Source organism: Seriola aureovittata, chromosome 6 (genome assembly GCF_021018895.1).
Source record: "Seriola aureovittata isolate HTS-2021-v1 ecotype China chromosome 6, ASM2101889v1, whole genome shotgun sequence".
Taxonomy (NCBI): domain Eukaryota; kingdom Metazoa; phylum Chordata; class Actinopteri; order Carangiformes; family Carangidae; genus Seriola; species Seriola aureovittata.
The window spans coordinates 29,235,313-29,254,811 of NC_079369.1; the positions used below are offsets into that span (position 1 = coordinate 29,235,313).

The following is a 19,499-nucleotide window of genomic DNA, read 5'->3' on the forward strand; positions in this document are numbered from 1 at the left end:
GTTGTTCCAAGGAGTTCAGACATTTAAGTGCTGCTAGAATTTCTTCCAAATAAATGTTATTGGTGAGACCCTCTTGCACCAAGTATTTTTTTGTTGTTGACATGTATAGGAAAGGGCTGCACAGTGCGGTTAGCGCTGTCGCCTCACAGCAAGAAGGTTCTGGGTTCGAGTCCCGGCTCGGACGCGGGATCTTTCTGTGTGGAGTTTGCATGTTCTCCCTGTGCCTGTGTGGGTTCTCTCCGGTACTCCGGCTTCCTCCCACAGTCCAACGACATGCAAATGGGGACTAGGCTAATTGGATACTCTAAATTGACCATAGGTGTGGCTGTGAGTGTGAATGGTTATCTGTGTTTATGTGTTTGCCCTGCGATGGACTGGCGACCTGTCCAGGGTGTACCCCACCTCTCACACCAAAAGATGCTGGCATAGGCTCCGGCCCCCTGCGACCCTACTAGAGGATAAGAGGAAGAAAATGGATGGATGGAGCTTAGCCAACCAAGGGTTAGAATAAGAATACTGTATTTTTGAGAATTATCATTTAAGTCTTATAAAAACCTAAAGACTCAAGATTTTATTGTTTTTTATTGATGCAAAACAGACAACAAACAAATAGCATATTACCATGTAAGACATAAGACAACAAAGCAATTAAGAGAAAATATAAAACATCATAACATGAAGTTGAATTTAACTACTCAACAGCCGAATATCCATTTTATAGAAAATGATCCTGTGTACATTCCACAGACCAGGCAAAAGTTAAAAAAAAAAAAAAAAAGGATTAAGACATAAAGCAAGATAAAGTCACTAGATAGGTCAGCTGGGATAGTTTCAGTGGGCTAGCTTGTTACTATTGTCGTTATTTCATTTTGTTGTTTATTGACCATGTACTGTAATGTTGACTCCACTTTGGGACACCCCCAGATCTTTAGGAGGGTACTGTTTGGATGGAGCCAGCTAATTTCCTGAAAACTGTATTGTCAAATTTCAAGTTGGGAATTTGGGGAAACTTCTCTCTCTCTATTAGCTGTCTTGCATTGGTTGACTCCCACAACAATCCCATCACCACCTGGACCTGGCCAGAGGAACAAGCTCTCATTCAGTGGATTACTTTGGCCTCCGGCACCACCTTGTGGTAGGTGGGGATTGCGCTCACCGTGGTGGTAGAGGAACGAGAGATGTCATTAATCTTGGACAGACCTTGTGCTTCCTGGACCAACTGCCCTCCACTGCTTGTTGGCCCTCCAACCACCAGGACTCTCTGAGATCCTGAAAGCCCTCCTGGCTGTAGGGTACCTTCCTGCACGAGGCAGGTCTGACTCCCTTTCAGCAGATTCATTGACCCTACAGGTACCTTGCCCTCCACGACCATCATGGGCTGGGAGCCAGTGTGGATCAGGTTGTTACTGTCCCCCTGGATCCCGCTCCTTTCCACCAGCACTATGCTGGGGCCTTGGGATTGTCCACCAGACATCACTGTCTGACCTTGAATGACCACGCCTTGGGCAGGTCCAGTATGGGTGCCGTTAACCAGTACCATGCCCTGCAGGTTGGTGGCCGGTGCCTCAGCCAACAGCATGGTGTTCTGAACCTGTGGCTGGACTACATATTGCATTGGTTGCAGCACAGGGGTGGAGGTGTAGTACACAGGCTGCTGCTGCTGTAGCAGGAGCATCTGGCCTTGATTTGCTTTCCCTCCTCTCATTGCGGTCATACTTTCCTTCACCACCTGAGAACGCTCAGATGTCTCCCTGACCACAGTCTGCTCTGTTTTTGAGACAGTTGGCTGCAGCTTGGGTGAAGGGGGCAGCTGTGGGACAGTTATCAAACTTGACACTGAGGTCGGAGTGTTGATGGTGGTACTGGGCGGAGCGGAGAACACTGGTTTGACTTCAGTTTGGATCGTCTTGCCTCCGCACACCTCAGCCAAGGTCTTAAACTTTGGTCCGAGGTCATTGAGGAACTGCAGGTCATTGTCAGACTCCAGGAGACTGCAGCAGCCCACTGAGCCCGCAGAGGAACCCTGGCCCTCATAGTCATAAACCAAAAGACTGTCCTTCACTCCAAGGTTCTCATTGCCACTGGTCACCTTCTGTTGAAAAGAAGAAATTAAATATTACCAATCTTCTCTTTTTGTTGAGTAAGCACAGCCATTTTTTGGTATTCATGATATAGATTTTTTTTTGGAATTAAAAGAATGTAGTTATGTCTCTGAAATCATAACATTACAATTCTAATTAAAAAATCTCATTATTAGTCAGTATAAACCCCAGAGACATGTATGTTGGTATGTCCATTAATACACAGTGAGTTAGCTTAAAGGGCTCTTTCAAATAAGTTCTTAAAAGTTAAGGTCAAACATAAAAAACCCTTTGCTGTAAGTGACAGGACAAGGATAAGTATACAGTGGGACTTTTGTTGAACTGTTAAGGCAAAGAAATTTGCAGTTGAGCCTCTCGAGCATTGACCCATTAGAACTGCTCTGTTTATTATCATTCTCCTTAAAAAAATGATTTGTTGTTTTGAGGGCCTAGACGTTTTGGCAATTTGGTACCCTTATCAATGATGAAAATGTACATGTTTTACAGGGCTTGCACATGGGTGTGGCAAAATGGCTCAATAGTGCCCCTTAGAAAATATTAATGAGATGCCCCTCATGTTGTGTTTCACCTCCATGTACGACATTCAGTAGGTGCATGTAACATTACAAAAATTACAACAAAGCATCTTGGAGGCATACCCCAAACCCAACAAGAAGTCAAACATTTTAAATGTACTCTGCAGTTTTGGCAACGTTAGTGTAATTCAAAGGTGTTGCTCTTTAATTAACTCCTACTAGCGATGCTCAATTGCAAAGCTTTTGAGTTTTTGTTGAACAGCGTGTCCATCGATAGCGTCCAAACAAGGTAGTAATTAAAAAATTTGGTATGGACATTCCAAGTCAGCAATTTGATTGTTTTTTGGCCATTTCCATATTTGGCACATGTTCTCAAGATAGTGAACACAAGTTGTGATACAAAAGATGCATTACATTTTGTCAGGAGCCATGTACTCCATGCAGGAAATAAAATCTTACTCATCAGTGCAGTGTCCGATCAGTTGATTTGTTTTCCCAACATTTGAAAAGCATCATGATAATTATATACAGGACAACAAAAGCCTATTATGGTAACAGAAAATAAAGGGTAGAAATTATTCCTCACCTGACTGTAGTACTGTCCCAGGAAGTGGTCCGAAAGAGCCATGCCATCATAAATTCCTCCACCTCTTCCTGATTCTCTACCCTCAAACTCAGAGTAGAAGCCACTGCCGCTCCTCTGGTTCACCCCCTCCCATTGTCTGTGGTCAACTGCAAAACCGACCCCGTTCATCCCATCCATGGAAGTGACTGACTGTTCCATTGCTGCAGTTTTGGTACCCATGCCTGTATCCACTTTGATCAAATCTCCATCTATTTGTGTTGGCAAGTTCAGCAGTGGCACCTCCTACAATAGGCCAAGGATCCAAATGTTAGAACAGATTCAGAGTTTTTTTTTGCTGCTTTGTGGCTAAAAAACATTTAATGAAGATTTCAAGTAGATTTGGTGTCAATAGCAATTAGGGTTGTCAAAAAAATTGAAACTCAGATACTAATTGATACTAAAAATTTGTATCGGAATAGATACTCGTTTGCAACAGTATCGATACCAACAGTGCGCTCTTCGCCTCCGCCAGTTGACACTTCATACAGCACCACTGCAGACAGGCAGGCACACAGCCCCTCCCCTCACTAGCAGCTGAACACATGAACGCTAGTTGACGTTCACAACAATGAGCTGTTGTCACCAGCATAAAACTACATTAACATGGCAAGCGCTGCTGCTGAAGGACCATCGCAACCTGTTTTAGTTGAAAATGCCATTGGAATTACTTTGCATTATTATTTAAACTGGCCAACAGCACACGTTAATGTGAGCCGTTTAACTATTAGCAATTAGCCGATAGCCACAATAGACATCTGCTAAGTTATCACTAAGCTAGCGGCTATGGCTAATAATAAAACGACTAACGTTAATGTGGGAGCTAGGCAGCAAACGTTATCAGTCCTGCCTGTCTGTAACGTTAATACACAGTGTTAATTTAACAGGATAACACAATTTTTTGTGTCTGAAAAGCGTTATATTTCTCTTAAAGTCCCAGATTGAAGCTGAGAAAAGTCAACCAGCAATTAGACAGAAACAGCGGCAGCCTACCCGACAATTCTATTTGATCAGCAACGAAAACATGGTGCCAAGTCACAAGAAGCAGACAATAAACAGGGCTGTAGCTCAATACATTTTTTGTTGCACTTCCTCAAACAACCTAGAAGTAGTGTTGTCATTGATATTATTATTTGTATTGTTCTAATCTTTATTAAAAAAAAATGTATGCATCGTAATTTCTTGTCATTTTTTCACCCAAGTAGTATTGAAAATTGTATCGAGTATCGAGTATTTTCCTGTGTATTGGTATTGAGTTTGAAATTCTAGTATCGTGACAACCCTATGCAAATGACCAGCGTGTACGCCAGTATTCCTGTCCTCACCAGTGGAGGTCATGTGTTCAAAGGGTAAATATGTTGATCTTACCGTGTTCTCTCCCTGGCCCTCAGTGCGGTAGTTAATGAGGTGTGATTTGGTGTCGAAAGGCATCTCAGTAAAGCCCCCTGGCAGACCCGCAGACCCCCCACATTGGCAGAAGAGCAGCAACAGAGGAATGACTGTAAAAACAACAAAGTTTTAGTCTAACTTAGTGTTTTCCAAAGTGTAACGTGTTTGCCTGGCACAATATGTTGTAATAGGCGACCATGTAGTTCTTTATTAACAACACCAGGTCTTTCTATAGCCCTTCTTGTGTAAATTACTAATGCTATTGTGCCAAAGATTTAGTGTTGTCCCTCACTTGTAAGTCACTTTGGATAAAAACACTAAATGAGTAGATGTACTGTAAATGGTGCATGTTTTAATGTCTGACATTTTTGACTTGACTGAGGCACTGCTCTCTTGAATATGTTTTCAAAATTTGCTTCCACCTGCTCGCGTGACTAACCATCTATTAGTAGAGCAATCTCAGAGTTTAGCTGTTAGAGACTGTGATCTAATTAATTTTCCCACTGCAACCACTGGTTCCTTGTGGTTGTTGAAGCATTTAGAAAGAAACACTATTTTGTGCCATAGTTCAGTAAAGTGCTGAACCTCTGTGGTCATCTTTATGCCAGGTAAAATGTGAGGGTGTGGTCACATATTTGCTGATTTTAAGTTGCTTTTCCACCAGAAGTACTACTAGCAACTAGGGCTGTGCGATACTGCAAAATTTGGTATCGATCCAATACCAAGTAAATACAGGACCAGTATTGCCGATACCGATACCGATACTTTTTACTACTACCATGTACTTTTGTGTAGGGGGGAGCAATGTATCATAATTTATTAAGTGAATGCATCATCAATATGCAAATTTGAATGAAAACTTGAATTTTCATGATTATTCAATTATTTTGTAAGTTTTCCTTTAATTAATCATGTTTATGATGATAATAAAACACAGGACAACGTTTTCAGGCAAATAAAAATACTTTTATTAAGTAACTCAGAAATGTTTAGGCCTATAGAAAACTTAAATTTCCCTTTTGGGGTGGTAATCTGCATTTGAAATGAACAAACTGTGAAAATGTCTTAATTAACTCTTAAATGTACTAATTAAGTTGTGCAAATATAAACAAAAGAAAATACTCCTACTGGCTCTCTGTCTTTTTGCCCTCCTGTGTCCTAGAAATTATCCCCTGAGAGTCCCATTTTGGGAAACTGTCCCCTTGTTGAGAGCTACAGCTTTATAGGTTTTTGTTCAGAAACAATAACTACACATTACATTTTATCGTTTGCTCTGCAGCTCAGAGTTCTGGTTGGGGTGTGTTTTAATATGCTTATGTAAATTTGTGGTGTTGCCACAGTACCTAATTTCTTTCCTGCAAACATTGCAGATTGCAGTGGTTTGGTTTGTAGCTGTAAAAAAGCTCTGAACGGCGCTCCTTTTCCGCTCTGCCATCATGCAGCCACAGGCAGTGAGTGAGTGAGTGAGTGAGTGGGTGGGTGAGTGAGTGAGTGAGTGAGTGAGTGAGTGAGTGGGTGGGTGGGTGGGTGAGTGAGTGAGTGAGTGAGTGAGTGGGTGAGTGAGTGAGTTTAGCAGTGGAGGCCGGGGAGCGGAGGAAATGGGAGGGGCTAATTGAGCATGAGTGAAGAGAGAGAAGAGCGGTGTTGTACGGCCAGTCGGTCACTCTGTAAATGCCTGGAGTTCTACAGAAGATAAACTGAAACTTAAGAATCGATGTCATCACACAAGTATCGATCAATACCCAATACCAACGTTAGTATCGATACTATCGATATTTAAATCGATCCGCCCACCCCTACTAGCAACCCCAGAGCACTGTGAGCACTGTCCCTCCTCCACCTCATCACCTGACAACGCTAATCTTTTCTGCTTCTCTCCGCTTCCTGAAGTCATGAAATTGGTTAAAAAACAAGAGTAAGCAAGTCCTACTGTCAATACAAAGGATATTGAAGAAAAGTTATGTTTTGAAAGGGTTAAAATTACTTTACATTTCTGAAATTTTACTGAATTGAAGTCAAAATCATACTGAAGAAACAATTTGTTTAATGGCAACAGAAATATAATCTGCATATAATCTGCATTTTCTGTCAATTTAAAGTCAGATCTCACTTGGTCAAAGCAACAATTTCATGTTTCTCAAGATTGTAACAAGGGAAGTATTATGCCACATGTCGAAAGACACACGTGCTGTCTATGACCTAGTGTTGGTCTCAGTTTTGAGTAATTAGCTCCGATGTTACCTTTGGCCTAAACTGGACTTAACCTCAACTCAGCCTGTCTCCGGATAGTTATGAACACAGTGAATGTGTTAAGTGTTTTATCACACAACCCTTTATCAGAATGAACATCACATTATACTTACGTGCTAACAGCAGCAGCCCCAGGAATAGCAGTCCAATGCCTGCAGGCCCTAATTCTGCTCCTTCGCTGGACTGACCATTGGCACCTCGTTTTCCACACACCACTCCATCCTCACAGGTACAAACTTGGACTGTCACTTTCTGTGGTTCTGGACAGGCGAGTCCCTGCTTGTCCTTCACTAAAAATTCCACTTCATAGAAACCAGGCCACATGGACTCCTGGGCCCTCAGTTTAGCTGCAGTGTCTGCCCGCAACAAACATAAGAAAAATGTAGAAAATCAATATGCCTTACTCCAAAGGTAAAAAAAAAGGATCTGGAACTTCTGCAAGCTCATGATCTCAAGCTACTAAACAATTGCTGCTTTTCTCTCACATACAGATGGCAGCAGTATTCTCCTTACCATTGAGATGCTCCACCTGCCACTTTCCCTCAGTGCCTTCTGAGACAATGGCAAAGTCAAAAGGAGGTCCGTTGGGGAATCCATCCTCATCTTTGGCATTCACAATAACGGCATCATCTGTGGTACACATAGTCTGGATATCACTGGTCAGGGTGGGGCAGTGGTCATTAAAATCCTCCACCTGGATGGCTATGGTGCCAGTGGCTGTTTTACCGGGCATGTCTGTGTTAAAAAATCACAAATAAGAATAGATCATTCAGCATGTTCCTTATACCTTTCCTTTCTTCAGACACAAGTTCAGAGACTAACGCTTCACTCTCCCTGCTGCTTGACAACAGGTGTACACAACTGGTTGTCCTGCTAATGACGTGTTCAGACTGAAGATGATGCAGATTTTCTCCTCTTTCATTGTTGTGAGTTTGACTTCTGTAGTCTTTCTGTATAGATATTAGAATAAGTTAGATAGCAGTTATGTGTTTATGTGACTTGCATTTTTCCACTTCCTGTATCTAGTATATTAAATTTACATTTCAATTTCAACTCCAATATTGTCAAGGCTGTGTGATTGGCAAAAACTGTCAGTGTTCTTGTTTGATTTTAACACTTTAGCCTGTACAAGCTGCTGGCAGAGTTCAAACTTCACATCCACATCTACTTTTCACTAAGAGAAGGTTACAAGTCTTACATGTAAATTATCTGTAGCTGGAGCAGATATATGTTGGAAGACTCTACCTTCTGTAATGCAAAGTACTTGAGCAAAGTATGTCCCATTGACAATGTATGGAGATTCTCTGTCAGGCATCTTGTTCAGTTTGATCTCAGCTGTCTTTGTGTCGATGGTTAGCCAGTTGTCAGGGTCTGAGCCTTTGGCATACCTAAAGAAGAAATGTACTGTGTTAGTTATTCTTATTGAGTGTAGGAAACAAAGCTGACATTGTAGTTTTAACTGTAGAGGCTTTCATGTGTATGTTTGTGTATGCACTTACCTGACATTCTCAGCTAGTTTCCCAGTGTCTCCATCTATTGCAGGGTAGCGGGCAATAACATCTTTAATGTTGATGGTGTGGCCTCCCTCTGAGATGGGAATATTTTTGACTTTGGGGTCAAAACGTGGCCCCTCAGGCTGGTTCTTCACATTGATTTTGATCGGATAGGTTTTAAATGTGGTCCCACTTTGCCATGATGATCCTCCAGATCCACCTCCTGCACCACTTGCACCACTTGCACCACTTGCACCACTTGCACCACTTGTTCCCCCTCCGAAGTTTATACCAATGTTGCCATTTGACCCAGATCCAAATGGTTCAGCCTTGTTTCTCAAAGTTAGTCCCAGTTCAAGGTCCTTTACATCCTCATAATCCACAGCCTGTGAAATGGCACACACAAACACAAAGAACACACATTATTATTAACAGTTTTGCTGCCTGTTTGTTTGACTTTATTCGTCAATACAGGCTCAAAAAATCCAGTCAAATGAGGGATGGATTTTATGTATATCCACAATGTTTCAGTCATGTGCCTAAGATCACCTATAAAATTAAACATATTGTTGATTTTTAAATGAGAAAAACGATGCTATAGAACTGAGGCGACATATTTCAATTGTGTCAGTTTGTGTGGAATGCATCAATGCGTCATACTATTTACATTCATCCCCATCCATAATGGCATCTAATACACCTAGACGCAATAGTATCACTTCATGCAAAAAGCCCGATTGTCCAAAGTGTGGGAATCAAACATGACACCAGGTTTCTTAGGACCTTGGTTGGGGTGATTTTGATATTGATATTGTGTTGGAGAGACTGTTTGGCCGGGATGACTAAGATCTCAGTCTTAGAGAGGTTAAGCTGAAGGTGGTGTTCCTTCATACATGTGGATATGTCAGAGAAACAGGCCCAGATCTGCTCAGAGACTGTCGGGTTGTCTGGCAGGAACAACAGGTAGAGTTGGGTGTCGTCAGCATAACAGTGATATGAGAAGCCATGTGAGTGGACAATTGGACCCAGGGGGGTGGTGTATATTTCAAAGAGGAGGGGTCCCAGTGCCGATCCATGAGGCATTCCTGTGGATGGGATAATGACGTGGGTGTCATGGTTTGGCATGGCGGACATTTTATGTTTGAGATTGCTTGGATTTTTGTCATTTCCTGTTTTATTTTGTGGTCAGTTTCCTTGTGTCTCTTGATGTTTGTACTTCCTGTCTTTGTCCTGTTTCCTTGTTTGGTGATTGTCTGCCCCGCCCTGATGTGTTTCACCTGTGTTCAGTCACCCTTGCCACACGTCTCTGTGCACCCCTTTGTCTGGGTCGGTTTGTCTGCTGTAATGGTCCTCGCTGTTGTTATCTTGTGTTTCCCCGTGTGTCGGCTTCTGTTCAGTTGGTTCACCAGAGTTTTGTAAGTAGTCACTTTTTTTGTTATATCATTGTTTTTTTTTGGTTTGTTGTTGTTTTAACATTTTTTGCACCAATCTCTTATGTGCTTGCATTTGGGTCCAGTCTTACCCCCAAGACGTGACAGAACGAACCAACCAAAGAAATGGAACCAACAGTCTACGCCAACTTCATGGATTTTTTGAGGTTGTCTCGCGGTCAGCCTCATTGCTCCCAGCCAGCAACCCTGTAGGTCGTCACATCCCCTTTGCATGCTGGCTGACCCTGAATCTCACCTGGAGGACCCTGAGTCCCCTTTCAAGGGCACTCGTCTGGGTATTTTTCCGGGGTTCCATGGTTGCCACAGAAGGTGAGGACATCATGGGTCCCGTCACCACAGGGAAACCAAGCCACAGTCCCAGGTCCCCAGCTTCCACCCCAAGCAAGAGTCCCAGGTCTCCAGCTTCCAGCCCGAGTCACAGCCCTAGCTATTCAGAGCCTTTGCTGTACTTTCCTGAGTCGACCATACTAGCTGACGCATCAGCTGTTTCAGTGTCAGGGGTCCCGGTCGGTGTCTCCCTTGTTCCTGAGTTGGTGGTTCTGGGCAACATCTCATCTGTTCCTGCATCGCAGGCCCTGGCTGACACATCACCAGTTCCAGTGTCGGGGGTCCCAGTCCACATTACACCTGCTACTCGTGTTTCGTCAGCAGCCCAGCTGGCTCCTCATTCCGAGTCAGTGGTCTGGCCGAGTCCTGTTCCTTGTTTCCTGTCGGCGGTCCAGCCAACTCCAGCTCCTGATTTCCTATCGGCGGTCTGGCTGACTCCTGGTCCTCGGGTCCAGTCGCAGTCCGGCCAAAGCCTGTTCCCCAGTGGGCGGTTTGGCCACCAACTGCCCCTGTTCCCCAGTCACCAACCCAGTCAACTCCTGGTCACCCAACCTGCGACGCGGTCCTCCAGCTCGACCTCTGGAGAGAGGTGGTCTTCGCCGTCGCCTCCAAAACAGTTCCGTTCGTTTGCCAGACCTTTAGGTCGCCCCACTGAACTGCCCAACCTGTCCGCATTGCCTCTGGGCCGTCCTCCCAAGTTGCCCTGTTTTGCCCTGAGCATCGATTGATGCTCTTATGCTCTGCCCCTGTGATCCCAGGCTCCTTCCCTTGCCCGGTTATTTTCCTACCTGTCCACTGTCTGGATTTTTGTCACTTCCTTTTTTATTTTGTAGTCAGTTTCCTTGTCTGTTGATGTTTGTACTTCTAGTCTTTGTCCCGTTTCCCTGTTTGGTGATTGTCTGCCCTGCCCTAATGTGTTTCACCTGTGTTCTGTCACCCTTGCCTCCCTTGTGTCTATTTAGTCTCTGTGCTCCCCTTTGTTTGGGTCGGATCGTCTGCTGTAATGGTCCTCTGTGTCGGCTGTTGTTATCCCCTGTGTTTCTCTGTGCTTTGGCTTCTGTTCAGTTGGTTCACCAGTGTTTTGTAAGTCGTCACTTTTTTTGTTATTAAAACATTTTTTGCACCAATCCCTTGTGCCTTACATGCAAGACATGACAGTGGGTCCTTGCATGACTCAAACCAAGAAAGCACTTTGCCCTGAGATGACCATGTCTGACAGTGCAGACAGCAGGTTGAGGTGGTTCACGGTACCTTCCCAGTCAGTAGTAGTGAGTGTGTGGGTGTGCACAGTGTGTGATTAATTTAGTGTAATGCAAGGGTTGTTGTCAAATGGTTTGTGGTTCAAGTTCAACCATAAAACTATTATTATTATTATTATTATTATTATTATTACTACTACTACTACTACTACACATGTAAACATTCAATCTATTTCTATTTTCAGTCATGTCTACACCAACTCCTTTCAAACTAATTTCTTTGAGCCTTGTATTGAGCATGATCACTGCATTTACCACAGTTACCCCATCACATAATAACCCCAACATATTTCTTCTAAATTGAAGCTGCAGTACCTTGTCGAGCATTAGGATACCCTCGTTGGTGACAGGGTCGGTTCTAATGCTGAAGTACCCAGCCTCGTTGCCTTTGGCAATATCAAACACAGCTTCCCAGTTTTCTGTGCCCTTCAGGTCCAGGTCTTCTGCTTTGAGTCTCATCACCTCCACACCCTCAGTGTTCTCCTCAATACTGGCCTCATACTGCAAGTAAAACACATTGAGAGGAAAGTAACAGGGTTAATTTCAGCAAGATTTGTTGATTATCATCTGTTACACCACATTTATATTTTCTTTTCTCATCAAATGAAAACACTCTAAGGATGAAATCTACCTCGTCCTTTTCCAAAGTGGGAAGGTTGTCGTTCACATCTCGGATCTTAATGGTAACAGTGCCAGTTTCACTGTTTCCGCCTGGTTTGCCATTGAGGTCTTGACCTTTCACTGTAAGAGTGTAGAGATCTGCTGTCTGAAATGAGAAATCATTACCAAATGAAAAATGTAAAGTAACTCACACAACTATGATTTGATCCAATGAAAAAGTTTTTGTGTGTAAAGTCAAACACTGTCTCATTTGTCTATGCTGACAAAGAAAACATTGTTGCTGTAGTTGATACTATACCTCTCTGTCCAGCGAAGACTTTTTCACATAGATGGTCCCATCAGATTGAATGTAGAACATGTCATGGGGTGGATTCTGATCTATGATGCTGTAGGCGATCTGAGAGTTCTCATGCCCTGGTTCATCAGCATCAGTTGCAAAGACTTTCATAACTGAAGTATCTGTAAAAACACAATGAAATGAAACGGTCATTAAACTGAACAGTTCATGTAGGTACAGCCTTCTATATTCAGTCTGATGTTCTCTGAAACCAAAAAAACTGGATGCATTTAATTTCACCCTGGCTGGTGTTGTGGGTCAGAAGCAACAGACTCAGCAACAGCTCAGAAAACAGTTTGACAGCAGTGCTATATAACTTTCCCCATTGTCCCCAGAATCTCAAGTGATGTAAACTTGTTTTCCAAAGCTGCTAGCTGCCTTTGTATCAGTTGATAAATATATTTACACACTGTATGAACCTTTACAGATAGATTAATCATTATGATTTCCTGTACATTTTGAGCTCCTTTGGTATGTTCAACAGGAATTCCCTCTGGAAATAATTAAGAGGCTTGGTATCAAGCCACAGAACTCCTTGATCTGTTAATATTTTGAATCTGTGAATGGTGTTTATGTCAAAACATGATAAAGAAAGAAAGAAGAGAATCATTCAGTTTTTAATAAGAAGATACAAGCCCATTTTGAAGATACAGGTACATGTGAATGCATGCAGAGCACTGACAGATTCATCATTTGTCAAAAATCTGAACCTGTATGATTTAGTTCAAAGGTCATTCAAACAAATGTTGTGCGTAGCCCCAGAGTGCAAGCTCAACTCATCACATTTAACACAAGGCTGTGTTCAAAGCTTGTTTGCAGAGAAGCTTTGTATGGTATGTGCACTCTCTTTCCATCTGGCAGTCTCTCAGTGACTACAGTAAAAAGGTATATTTTCCATACACTTTGTTTTGTCTGCACCTTTAATAATCAAGACCATTTAAAGTTTAACTGTCCTTCCCCACTTTCCTTGCACACACACAGGGTGTCGGTGACCTTAAAACAGCTTAGTAGTAGGGCTGTCCCAAACAATTATTCTTTAAACGTTTGATCTAGCGATCTTACGATCTAACGATTATTTTTTTTATTAACCTAACAGTAGTTTTATTGCAATTAAGTTTTGCTGCCATCTTGACTCGCTGCACCAGGGTGTTTCCTCTTTATGTGCTCATGCATGACTGTCGTGCTAGAGTGATATGCCAGATGCACTTTGCAGCGTCTGCAGACTACCGCACTGTTGGTGTCAAGATTAAAGTATTCCCAAACTTTGGAGGACCGTGTACGAGCCTTTTTTGCCGCGTGTTGCTCCACACGCTCCGTCGTACTGCTGGTAGACGCCGCCGTGTTGTTCAAATAGATTACACAGACGCAAATCATTCACGTAGTCAATGACTTCAATTACGTCGCCGCGTTGTCCCAGCCCTTGCGCTGCGCTTGTATCCGGGTAAACCAAAGACGATGGATATAAACGGTCCCATTAGACAGTTCCGGTTTTGTTCTATGAACATTTACCCTGTGTGGTTTTACACGACGCGTCGACACAAAAATTCCACGTCGAATAATTTTTATAATCGACAACGTCGATTACGTCAGATAATCGTGCCAGCCCTACTTAGTAGTAAGAGATAATAAAACAGAAAACCTACAGATTTAAAACCATAATGATTTGCTTTATTCACAATGAAGCCATGAAGGATTACTTTGCCATGACATATTAGGATGGGGATTTGTTCACAGAAACAGGAGCACTAACCTGTAGCACTGAGCTCATTCACCTCCCCCTCCTGGACGGTTCCAAACACCGGAGCGTTGTCATTCTCGTCTACAACCTTAATTCGTATGTCAATTTTTTTCTCTGCATGTGTGCCATCACTGAATGTAGCAATACCTGACAGCTGAAACAGCAGAATAGAAACACTCAGCTCTTGTCACCTAAACACTCTGTCTTCACAGGTATATTCACAAACAGTCGCAATTTTTAATATCTCAATATTAAATATTAAAAGCAACAATTAATGAATCAGGAAATGTGACATCAAAGTTATAAAGTACAGCAAAATATAGTGCAATCTGCCACGGATCACTCACATTGTATGTATCAATGACCTCCCTGTCAAGCACTTTGGTCACACGAATTAGTCCAGTTTTAGGGTCAACAACAAATACATGGAAGGGATCTTGGTTCGCACCAATGCCTTCCAGGGAGTAGCGAATATTTACATCATTTTCAAAATCCGATCGAATCTGAAACACAAAGCAGAAGACGAGATCATTATTTGTACCACAACACCCTGTAGATCCATGATGTCTATGATAAGACAGCCCCTTCTTTGTCTGTTCCAGTGGCCCCACTCTCCCAGTGGCTGCTGATGGTTATTCATTATTTGGTCATCCAAATGGCAAACACACTACTAAGGTCTAGTTGAGCTGATATTTGTGAACATGTATCCAGATATGTATGTGAAGAGCAGTGGGTATTTTGCCATATTGTTAATCTAAGTTGACTGATCTGTGACCTGTTATGCAGTGCATTTTCTAAATGATCTATTGGAGGAGCTGCTCTTCTGACTGAATTTTTTATTATCTGTCTTTGTGCTGGTTTATTAGGGCTCTAACCCTGAGGGTTAGGGTATACTTTGTGTTCGTCCTCAGCCCACTCAAAATGGAGAATTAACCCACATTCTCAGTTCCTCAGTTTCCTTCACCTTTTCACATGTGGGTATGAAGTCCACCCATGGAGTATCATATAAGATTTGATAAACAAATTCAGTGTTCAAGGGTTTTGAATACATATAAGAGAAGTAGTGCCTGCGTCTGAGTGTGAATTTACCAACATGAGGACTTAAGATTACTGAGAAGCAGTCAGCTTTTATTAGAGGCAGACATATTCATAATCATAAATGAGACGTCTTTCATATACCTGTTGAGTTTTATAAATGATGACAGTCTTGTCCTTGTCTAATCATGTACATTAAAGGTTTCAGTTCATGTTGGCTGAGGCATGTGGAGGTGACACATGTTAAACAGCAGCTCATCTCAGAGCAGACACTTCACTCATACTGAACTCCTTGGCTACTGTGCTACTCATACTATTTGTGCCTGCAGTATTAACAATGCCAAAATAAATAAATAGAAATAAAACTAAATTATGTAAATAACATCCATCAGCATCTTTCAGTTGGTGATGTGTCAGAGTTGGTGGGAGATCAGGGACTCACCCTGGCAACTGATTCCTGTTGAGTGTAGTCTACGTTCTCTGTCAAAGGCTTTGGAGGCAGAATCCACTCTCTTTTCTTTCTCACCAGGTTGTCTCCAGAGCTGAAGCTCACCACAGCAACAGCCTGAATCTGGAACACAACACATGTCATTACCTCAGTATAAACCTTTACCTGCCAGGTGAATCTCAGGTGTAGAAGAAATCTCAATAAAGTTTCATTTTTCAGAAATACTGTATGAAAAAAAAACCTCTCTTTTTTTTATATAACATAACAGTCAAGTCAACGTGGATCATCACTCTATAAAGTCTGATTCATAATTATTGTTTGATTATTTGAATTATTTGGTTTGGGATCTCTCTAATTTCCATGAGCTTCATCTACTACAATGCTCATGTCTGACTCTTTTCATCCTCCTGTAGTAACTGGGTTAAATTGAAACAGACTGTGTAAGACTCAGCAATGTGTCAGTACTTTATCCAGCTGAGCCACTGTCATATTTCTGTCATAGCTTGAGCATATCTTCACTATATCTTCTGACTTGTTTACTACAGGTATTATAGATAAAAGATATCTCAGATTGGTCTATAGTGTTGGTCAAGTCTTAATGTTGGTCATAATTAATTCTGATGTTAGTCAGACTGTTTCACAAAAGTAAAGACTGACTAATTGTAAGTCAAAAACATTAGACACCTTACCCTCAGGCTAACTAAGGCTTAAGACCAATGTTACCATGGTAACATGGTTATCAATGACATCTGTGCTGACCAGTAGCACCCAGCAACAATAAACAGGAAAACATGGCTGATAATTTGTGGTTTGTTAACATTGTTATGGAGAGAGTGATGAGCAGGTAAAGAGTTTTTATACCAAATCAGATTTTTCTTTTTATTGTTTCACTCTTCAAGTAAAACTTTCTTGTAACTGTTGAATTCTTCCTGAAGACAAACGTTTTCTGCTGAGGTAAGTGGAGCTCAGCAGTTGGATGCAGTTCCTCGGTCAGCCATTTTTTTTTTTTATATTGAAAAAGGTCTTAATTTACTCACAATTCTTTGTACCACAGTCCAGTTTAAGATAGTCAAGAACTAAACTGCTTTGTGCCACAGATAAAACCATCCACCTGTCAGGTACTGTAGCTGCTTGTGTTCGAAGGACAAGCTGCCACACCCTGCCACTCCCTGGACATGTGGGTCTGGGCAGGGCAGAATAACAGAGGAGCTCTGACAGATTTCCTGAGAAAGGAGTGGCAGGTGAGAGAAAACCTTTCTCGCCAAGTATGTATATGAAAAACTCAGGACTCAGGAGGCAGAGCGGGTCATCCACCAATCACAAGGTTAGTGGTTCGATCCCCAGCTCCTTCAGTCATTGGGCAAGGTACTGAACCACAGACTGCCCTGATGAGCCCCATCAGTGTGTGTGTGTGTGTGTGTGTGTGTGTGTTGTGTGTGTGTGTGTGTGTGTGTGTGTGTTTATGTGTGTGTGTGGGGCACTCTGAGTGGTGTAAAAACTAGACCAGAGCTGTAGAAGTCTATTTACAAAACCCACATTATCTTCATTATTCATGTTAGACATTGTAACTAGGGTTTTTACTATACTTTATCTCCTTTGTTTAATTATTCACACATAAATGATCTCATGTTGTCCTGAATCTGCAGTGACAACAGTAATCTGTCCAGTCTGAGTGAGGACTTGATTGAAGTCACCACCAGGCGGTACGGACAGAAACAGAAGAATATGGCAGTGATCAGGTTAATCCCAGACAATGAACTGGTTCAGCCTCTGCGCTCCTGATGAACTGTTTGGTCAGTAACACTTAGTTATGAATTATAGTCTGTGAATTTGTCCACTGAATGATGTTATGAGAATAAGGTGAGTTTTCTCGTCTCAATATCATTCCATTTAAACCTGACAACAGATTTCCAGCAGTCTGCCTCTCTGAAAGACCTGGCTCCCTGGGGCCTGATATGACAGGAGCCATATATATATATATATATATATATATATATATATATATATATATATATATATAGAGAGAGAGAGAGAGAGAGAGAGTGAGAGAGAAAGAGGGAGAGGCTGTATACAGTCATAGATATGGAGGCCGCTCATGTGAACACACTTTCATTAGTTATGATGAGAAAAGAAAGAAGTTGTTGTGCCATGTTTCTGAACAACAGCACGGCCAACATCTGTTCTGTGTTGCTATGGCAGCCAGGGATTTGCTATAAAGCAAAGGAGTAAACACACCTGAACATAGCATTAAGGTGAAGGAATCTGCCTCCAGGACAGTACACTGCCCTCACCTCTTCTTTTAATGCTAACATGTCTGTTTAGAAACATGAACTATTAAAAACAGATACTATGTCTCTCCTCACACACTATCATACAACATGAACCACAGACACAGTTCAGACTGGAACAGCTGAAAGACACAGGAAACCCCTTCAGTACTCACGACCAACAGCAGCAGCACAAACACGGGCCAAGAAACCCGAACCATGACTGGAGCAAAGTCCCACTGCTCGTATCAAGTGAACCAGTAGAGTCCTGACAAGAGTTCCTGACTGACTGTGAGCTGATGGAGGAAGGAGGAGGCTTATGAGAGGAGTGCTGCACCACACACACACTCTGGACAGGGGGTGGGGTAGGGTGGGGGTTGAGATAAGCAGAGGCGTTGTTAGGATCCTGAAGCTCTGGGGGCCCAGCCCTGAAGTCCTCATGATAACTGATACCTGCAGCGTTTTCAAGAGTCAGAGGAACAGGTTAGACACTGAGCTCTGCCAGAGGGTTCAGTCAGGTGCACAGGCCTTATCAACAGATAGCAAAGTTAGAGAAGTCTCACATTACAGCAGCAGGAGTAAAGCCCTGAAAAAAAACATAAGAGCATGGACAGTGATGAAGCATTCTGATCAAATCAGTTCTGAAAACTCACCTGGTCTCTCAGCTGCTTCAGTGTAACCTGTGACAAACAGCATCAACTGAGTGTCTGTCTGAGTCAGTCTCCTCTTCTTCACCTGTCCAGTGTCTCTTCTGTCTGTCTCACTCCTCCTCTCTCCTTTCCTCAGGCAGAGGATGCAGTCAGTATATGCAAACAGACCCAAGTTCCCTCATGTTTTGTTCTGATGATTAGATAATCTCATTCATCAGTTTATTTTATACACAGACTTAAACAAGACAACAACTGGACTTATAGGAGCAGAAGAAGAACAGTACCAGGAGTTCAGGAGTCTTATTTCAGAGAAGAAAGATATAAATGAACCCGAACCCCCTCCAAACAAGACTCCATGCGGTTCTATAGAGCAGTCGCACACTTCCTACAGTCTGCGTACAATCTGTGTGGACACAAATATGAAGAGATCCACACAGAAGTCCACATGGACCCACAAGGATGTGATTAGTTGACAATGTTTACATCATGTGGACTAAAGCGCACCCTAGGCCTCATTAACACTCGCTACAGACACCATGCACAAATAGTTGTTTTTCATTTACGCTCCACCTGGAGGACATGTTCCAGACATGCACAGTAGATAGTATTCCACACATCCAGAGGGTTGTGGTGGACCTCCTCACAGCTTCTCTGCAAACTTAGCATCTATGTTTGTTTTTCAACTCACGCACAAAACTTGCACCGTAGACCCTAGTGGACCCTCATGGACTCGTGGATATGTAAAGTATAGGACTTCAGTTAGTCTCTCCTCCTTCATGAAGACCCTACAGCTGCAGCGAACGTCTCATCTCACCGCGCTGCAGAACAGAGAGGCCCATTGTTCCCACCATCAGGCTATACAACACCTCAGCCAAAGGAAGTGGACTAACCTAATTATTATTGTTGATTTATTATTACCTATTATTATTATTATTATTATTATTATCAACAATGAGCTAATGGAAACATTAATTTCCCCTAGGGGATAAATAAAG

The 19,499-nt window shown here is 42.5% G+C and overlaps 1 protein-coding gene across 1 annotated transcript; it reads right to left on the minus strand.

Annotated features, from left to right (window-relative positions):
- Positions 1-563: 563 nt before the first annotated feature.
- LOC130171429 (desmoglein-2.1-like) lies at positions 564-18,182 on the minus strand. Its single transcript, XM_056379447.1, has 14 exons — positions 18,031-18,182; positions 15,582-15,710; positions 14,452-14,607; positions 14,117-14,258; positions 12,328-12,488; positions 12,040-12,174; positions 11,724-11,909; positions 8,378-8,757; positions 8,124-8,266; positions 7,392-7,613; positions 6,992-7,234; positions 4,608-4,738; positions 3,204-3,485; positions 564-2,092 (listed from the first exon to the last, which is right to left on the minus strand). Exons 1-14 carry the CDS (start codon positions 18,073-18,075, stop codon positions 1,100-1,102), a joined length of 3,348 nt encoding a protein of 1,115 aa, XP_056235422.1. The 5' UTR covers positions 18,076-18,182; the 3' UTR covers positions 564-1,099.
- Between the last annotated feature and the right edge of the window lie 1,317 nt (positions 18,183-19,499).